The sequence below is a fragment of the Bombus flavifrons genome, chromosome 1 (assembly GCF_040668555.2).
Source record: "Bombus flavifrons isolate JBK064 chromosome 1, iyBomFlav1_principal, whole genome shotgun sequence".
Classification (NCBI taxonomy): Eukaryota; Metazoa; Arthropoda; class Insecta; order Hymenoptera; family Apidae; genus Bombus; species Bombus flavifrons.
This window is the reverse complement of record NC_138442.1, coordinates 12,547,867-12,554,883: the sequence shown is the minus strand read 5'-3', so window position 1 is coordinate 12,554,883 and position 7,017 is coordinate 12,547,867. Positions and strand designations below refer to the sequence as shown.

Here is a 7,017-nt window from a genome sequence, read left to right as displayed (position 1 = left end):
TTGAAAATTAAGAACGACTTTAATCATTTGTTATATTACGCTCAAAATTTTTGAATAAGCCATAATTATAAATTTTGGAATTTGTAACCAAATAATTATCTTTGTAAATGTAAAAATTTTGTAATCGAATAAATTTAATTCGTTTTTATACCTTATTGGGAAAAGAAGATAAAAAGATTATTCATGTCACAATTTTTATAATTATTATTTAAAGAAAATATGACAATTACTAATGAAACTTAATTCAACTATTTTGTACATAATTGTTAGATAACAAATTTTTTACATAACAAAATATAATAAAAAACAAATTCGAAACTAAAAATTAAATGTTATCTATAAAATTATAATGCAAATAAAAAATAAATATAAAATTAATAAATAATGTGCTCCATGCTGCATAGTTTTCACGCGATTTTGTACTAAGGTTTTCTTATACATATATACATAAAATATATATAGAAAACGTATCTTACAATAGGATTGATGAAAAATGATGTATTTATAAAACAAGTGGAACATTATAGAACAAATCCAATATTTTGATACATGTAGTTAGTTTATGGTTAAAATGGTGTGTTACGATGTTCTTTATTAAAACATGTCAAACATAAATGAGGCTCATTAGGGCAATCGGCACAAAATGTTGCTACTCGTTTTGTCTTATTTCGTGCTAGTTCGGTACCAAAGGTTTTAACGTTTTCTTTATAGCAAGAAATGCAACGTTTTCTTACTGATACCAATTTACCCTCTCTCTTTTTAATTTCATGACGCTTCTTAATGGTTACAATTTCACGAGATAAATTTTGAAACCTCTCATCCTGACAATGTGATAGATAAATGACTAATCGTTTTTTGAACTCTATTAATGAAATAGGATTATTTTTTACACTGTTATGCATTACCCAAGCATTTATAACAGCTGTATTTAATAAAAGTTCAAATGCTAATTTTTTATACCATTTTACATTCTTGTGTGATGAAATACAACATATTGTCATTTGGTCAGAAATATCACTTGGAGGCTTGCCTTCATTATAATCAAACAAAATTTTAGGTTTAATATAATTAGATCTTCTTCTTTTAAAAGTAACTGTTTCTGCAGAATGTTTAGTAGACAATAACAAGACATCACGTTTATCTCTCCATTTTATCAACGTTATACCAATGCTGTTTTCCTTTGCAAATATTTCTCCTCTTTTTAATTTCTTTGTGACAACTTCTTTAGAAATTCCACGACAATTTCGTTGGACCATTCCTACTAAATGTGTAGTTTTAGTGATTAATTCTTGAGCCAAGTCTATACTCGTGTACCAACGATTAGTACATACAGTATGTCCCTTATAAAATATATTTTGACAAAGTGAAATAACAGCATTTGTAGGATTCGCTGTTTCTTGGTCTGACTTTTTACTGCAATATATTTGAAAGTTATAAGTGTATCCTGGATTGAAACATAATTTAAATATCTTGATACCATATTTATATTTTCTTTGTTTTATCAATTGTTTAATACGGCTATGAAATGGTATTACAAATTCATCGATATAAAGAGTTTCAGGTGGATCATAGTATTTCGTGAAATTTCTATTTAATGTATCAATAATTGGACTGATTTTATAAAGTCGATCATTTAATAAATTTGCATTTTCATTATTTGTAAAATGCAACATTTGTAAAAGTAATTCAAAGCGACTTTGTGACATTATAGATTGTGGGAAACTTTGTGTAAATATAGAATCCTTGGACCAGTATAAGTGTAACTGAGGTAGTTTTACTAAATCCATCCAGATGAGAAGGCCAAACAGTCTCTTTATTTCATTTTTGGTAGTGGGAACCCATTGGTTCAAACGACTTGATCGTTTCTGTGATAATACTTGTGCTGCATATAAATTAGTTTGGTGTGCTATTTCTTGAAATATTGCTTCAGTAACTAGCGATAAGTAAAAATGTTCTTCTTTGTTTGGATTGCATTTAAATGATTTTAATCCAGGTATACCCACAAAGGGCTTGATATCAGGTTGATTTCCAACTGGATTTATCCATACTTGATCTTGTGAATTGATATTATCATTAATATCGCCTTTATTGCTGTCACTTTCATTGGAAAAAATTGAATAAGACTTAGAACTTGAGGCATCATGATTGGTTTCACTTGACGTGAAGCATAATAATCTGTCAGAAGATGTAATTTTTACTTCACAGTATGGTTTTATGTCAGGTGAGAACTCTAGTTCAACATCACTGGAAGTCTCTATTTCTTGCATTCCTATATATTGAATTTGTACATAGATAATACAAATTGAGAATTGTATAATTGAACCTATAAGCAAAATTAGATAGTTAAAAAAAAGAAATACATTACACATATTTGATAAATTAAAGATTTAAAAAAAGGTTTATTAAATTGAAGAAGGTTTATCTTTTCAGATATATATCATACCTGTTATGTCCTATTTATTTAATTTCTGAAAATATCTTTAAATTGACGTATATGTCTTAAAGACATTTCATAGCCTATACCATCATATACATCCTTAATAATGCACGATGTAATAACTACTGTCTAGAGTGTCTATGTCTGCTAGTGTGGTGAAATATCGATAGTCGGCATTATCGATAGCTTCCGACAGATGGATACATCGACCATTGATAGCTATCGATAGTGATGGTATATAATACCAAATAATACAATACATTTTCTATATTACACGCTACTATTTCGTAAATTAAATAAAAGGTAAAGTTTACTTTAAGGGACGGAGTTAAAGTTGAGCCTAAATTTTTATTTATCTTAGGAAATGTGAGTGTTTAAACCCCCCTATAAATAAATAAAATACTATATACTATATTTGTATTAATAAGAAATAAATTTCACTACTCAGAATCGTTTAACTCCCGAAGAGAATATATTCATTTGTAACATAATGTACTACATAAATTTTAATCAAGAATTTGTTAAAGACAATAATAATTAATTACTTTGGTTTGTTCGCCGTAAAACAATGGATGTGAGTATTAATAAGTCAGTTGATCCATCACGTTTATCCACCGTTATCAAAAGTAATAAATTTTGTTGTTAATGAAAGTATAACGAATTAAGATTTTTGTTTGTAATATTTTAATTAAATAATAATTAATTTTGTTGTTGTTTTATCTTACTTTTAGGAAGCTCTAGATTTAAAAATGAGTGCAAAACAGAAAAAAATAAATAATTATATTGATGAAATTGGAAACTGGTTAAGTTAAGAAATAGAACTGATGTTATTGATGTAGAATATTCTGTCAAAAAATTAATGCAAGATAGAACATTATTAGTGTGCATGATGGAAAAGTTTCAAAATAATGATGCTGCATATAAGGCAATAATTATTGAACTTAATGATGTTTTTCTGAAGATCGGTAATTTGTGCATTACATAAATCTGTAAATTGATTATTTTTTGATAACAATGGATAAACGTGGTGAATTAATTGACTTTGATGTTTCTCAAAGACTGCTTTGAATTTAAATCACGGTCACAGTCTACTGGATATGTACATAATATATGCTGTTACCATAGACTTGTCATAAACAGATTTATCACACTATATAAATTTGTATCGCATGGTTCACGAGTATCAATGAAAGACCGAAGGACGGAATAGACACGACATCTTATGGCATTTTGCGTTTCATATACTGAAATATCGACCTGAAAAAAATATTTCCCATGCTGCTTCGTACATTTGGCCATGTAAAAGCGCAGCAACGATCAATGTTTAAAACATGCTTTAAGTATGCCTATCTTATACTGCCCTATAGTTTATGGAGCTATAGTATCTGAAAAGTCGGAACAACAGGAAATATGGCGGCATTGCGCCGAGTACGAAGGTGAATTTGTGTAAACCACGTTTGTTTGTGACGATTTCTTGAGCAAATAGGAAAGACAACATTGTAATGATAGTGTGCAATGCGTAGTGATAACATGTGTAGTGTTTTGTGACGAAAATAACAGCCCCTCGCGGCTGAATCGGATTTTCGGTGTTGGATTGTCGTCACACGAGACGCATAATTGGCAGTGCCCTCGAGGTGGCAGGTACGTAATACAGAAAATCACCCTTAGAAACGTTACAGCGTTATTTCTACAGCTATCATTATACTATTTATGAACACGATCACTAACAAATTTATTATGTTATTTGTATACTGTGTTGTAAAATTCCGATGATGTTATTATCCCTTAATACTGATCCGTTTACGACCTGAATCGGGTGTGTACCCTGTTGTCATCAACAGGACATTGACTCCTTGAGATATGCCCTTGTTCGACCTTTCCCTTTAACTGCTCTTAAACAACATAAACTACGGTTATTCTAATTCATTTTAAATACATATTAATATGAACGTATTTCATTGTTCTCAAGGCTCGGATTGAATAGGAACGATATCATAGAAAAATATCGTGAAATTCAAAAGTTTTAGATAATCAGATAAGAATCGAATCGAACTTTGTATTTTCAGTAGCACCACCCAGCGTTTCTCATACGTAAACAATGTGATCAATCACATACTATTGACCTAAGTTAAAACGTTTGCCGTTGGTTAGCTATTTAAAGCGACTGCTCTGGCAATGGCCGTGAATACGTATTTCATCTTTTGTTCGAGTCCTAAATTAGTTAAAGTTTGATCGATAACGTTCGATTATTGTATTTAGCGTTACACACGCATTTACACTGCTATTTATAATGAATGAAATATGGTTGAATGACACTTTACAACTAGGAATTACGAAATGACCTTCACATTCTATTTTGTACAACGCTTATCAAAATGTCAATGTTTTCCTGTTATTTGTTTTTATGACGTATATAATGTGTTATTCATTCCGACTTTGAAAACGATAAAAATAGTAGAGAAAATATTACGAGGTATGAAATAGTTAATTATATGATTGTGATAACGAATAATAGAACACGAGTTATACACGTGTACGCATGCTGGATACATTAGTATGGTACTTGGTATATAGGTCAAGCGCTCCTCAACATCGAGGTCATTGCCCCAGGATTTACTCCGTCGATAAAACAGTCTTTAATTGGCTAAATTCGTTCCATTACCCACATAGGATTCGACGATAGAGGTCACCGTTTGAGATATTCGTAATTTATTTCTTCTTCTTAACACAGTTGAAGTTTGGACAGAAGTTGGGCATGTAGTTTTTGATGTGCAACAGTCATCACACGTAATAACAAATTACACTTATCTATTCCGAATAATACGTTTTATCTAACGTTTGTTTTTTTCTTTTACGTTGAGAATAGATAATACTTGATTTGGATTTAACGCGATGTTGCCAACTTGTTAATTTCCTACATGATTATCATCTTTAAACACTTTTTTATAATGTTCATTATTATAGTTATTACTATCGTTTTCAAATATTTCCGTATTTTTATCAAATCATCTAGTTACATTGGTGAATTAGCTAAGCATGGTCGATGCTTTGACTTCTAAGTTAGACTTGGTTAGAAAATATTCAGAGGTAGAGCGTGTTGACCTTGAACCTAAAAACATATTTCAAACTTAACAGTGAAAAATATTCATCTCGTTCTTTCTCAACAGAAAAAATGTCTTACTTTTATATTTAGAATTTTATATAACAGTTTGTTTACAACTATTCTAAATATATATATTTTATCTGAAGAAAAAATAATAAGTAAAACATGACAAATTACAGATTCCATTAGTCAACTGAATAAAACATTCTTATTAATAGGAAGCATACGTTTATTACTACGTGACTCATTATTACTCGCTCGTTTCTTTATTCTGACCCCTGTATGATGAATTTAGGGTCAACTTGCTTCGTTGGACTTCCTTTGGTGATCGTGAGACTCGTTATTATCATTCGATCGATTCTGACCAGCGTGTTCATTCAAATTAAAATTACGACAAACTTGTTGCGACTACGTGTATCGTAATCGTATCGATAAGCATGGTTGTCTTTTTAACGGCTTACGGTATGCGTGTTTCAAGAAAACGTATTTCTTTTTTGTGTTATTTTATTTTATCTCCATCTACAGCTATATCTCGCTTACTCGACATTAGAAACCATTTGTATATTTGGAACACATTAATACATTCTCACTCGCTCGTCCCTCCTGTTCTCACACATTCTCAGGCTGCTAATGCTCACACTCCAATGCAATATTAAAATACACGATAAAAGTTTGTTGGTGGACCGTACATTAAGACTTACGTTTGTAAATTGTTCGTAATACTACATTATCCAGCTTATATGATCGTTATCTAACAAAACCTATCGAATGTTTTCTTTCGTGTCTGTGATCGACGGGCGTGTGTGGCAGTCAGTTACCATCGTATTAGACCAATCGTCGGTTCAATTTTTCTATTTCTTTACTTCGCTAATGATAGTATTAACATCTAGGAAATTAACATTAATATCTTCGTTAGCGGATCATGGAGCTTCTCTAATTAGTCCTAGTATTTTTCGCTCTTCCGTTTCTACTTTTTTCAAGCTTTTTAGCTTTTTAAATTTTAGTTTAAGGTGGTGTTCCATGTGTTGTCAGTGATTCGCTCAGTAAGATACAGATTTGCCGTTTCAACTCGATCGGAAACTTATCTTGTGGTGTACATGGAATAACGTTTCAACGATAGAACGAGCTATTATCGAAACAGCAAATTTAGCAACGATAATCGGACGAAACTCGGCGAAGCGTAAGCACGCGTAAACATAATTCGTTCATCTTGACCTAGATACTTTGCGTCTGTTCCGTTGTATTTATAGGAGGAATCTAACTGGGAATTCTCTTTCTATTCGCTTCGATTAGAACTGGAGCGTTGTAATTATCTTCGATCCTGCCATCGATCGACAAATTCGTTATCGTTGTCGTCTCGTGACTCGCATTTATTTCCCTAGCATTCGATCGAATAAAGTACGAACGACGCTTCGATTCTTCTTCGTTCGTGACATCTGTTTCTTCAACGTTTTGCACGGTTTACGTGAGAACGAGG

At 31.3% G+C, this 7,017-nt stretch overlaps 2 protein-coding genes across 2 annotated transcripts in view; one reads left to right on the top strand and one right to left on the bottom strand.

Moving 5' to 3' along the window:
• Nucleotides 1-559: 559 nt before the first annotated feature.
• LOC138185422 (piggyBac transposable element-derived protein 4-like) lies at nt 560-2,603 on the bottom strand. The gene is made up of 2 exons (XM_069124353.1): nt 2,444-2,603; nt 560-2,323 (listed from the first exon to the last, which is right to left on the bottom strand). The coding sequence occupies exon 2, from the start codon at nt 2,265-2,267 to the stop codon at nt 567-569; it is 1,701 nt and encodes a 566-aa protein (XP_068980454.1). The 5' UTR covers nt 2,268-2,323; nt 2,444-2,603; the 3' UTR covers nt 560-566.
• Nucleotides 2,604-3,813: 1,210 nt separating this feature from the next.
• Nucleotides 3,814-7,017, top strand: part of LOC138182437 (circadian locomoter output cycles protein kaput) — a 94,713-nt gene continuing 91,509 nt past the window's right edge. The window contains exon 1 of the mRNA XM_069118299.1: nt 3,814-4,078. The gene's annotated coding sequence lies outside the window, so the exon portion shown is untranslated. The remainder of the gene's footprint in view (nt 4,079-7,017) is intronic.

Coding starts and splice junctions, on each gene's coding strand:
- LOC138185422 (XM_069124353.1), bottom strand. CDS start 2,267: ATGCAAGAAATAGAGACTTCCAGTGATGTTGAACTAGAGTTCTCACCT.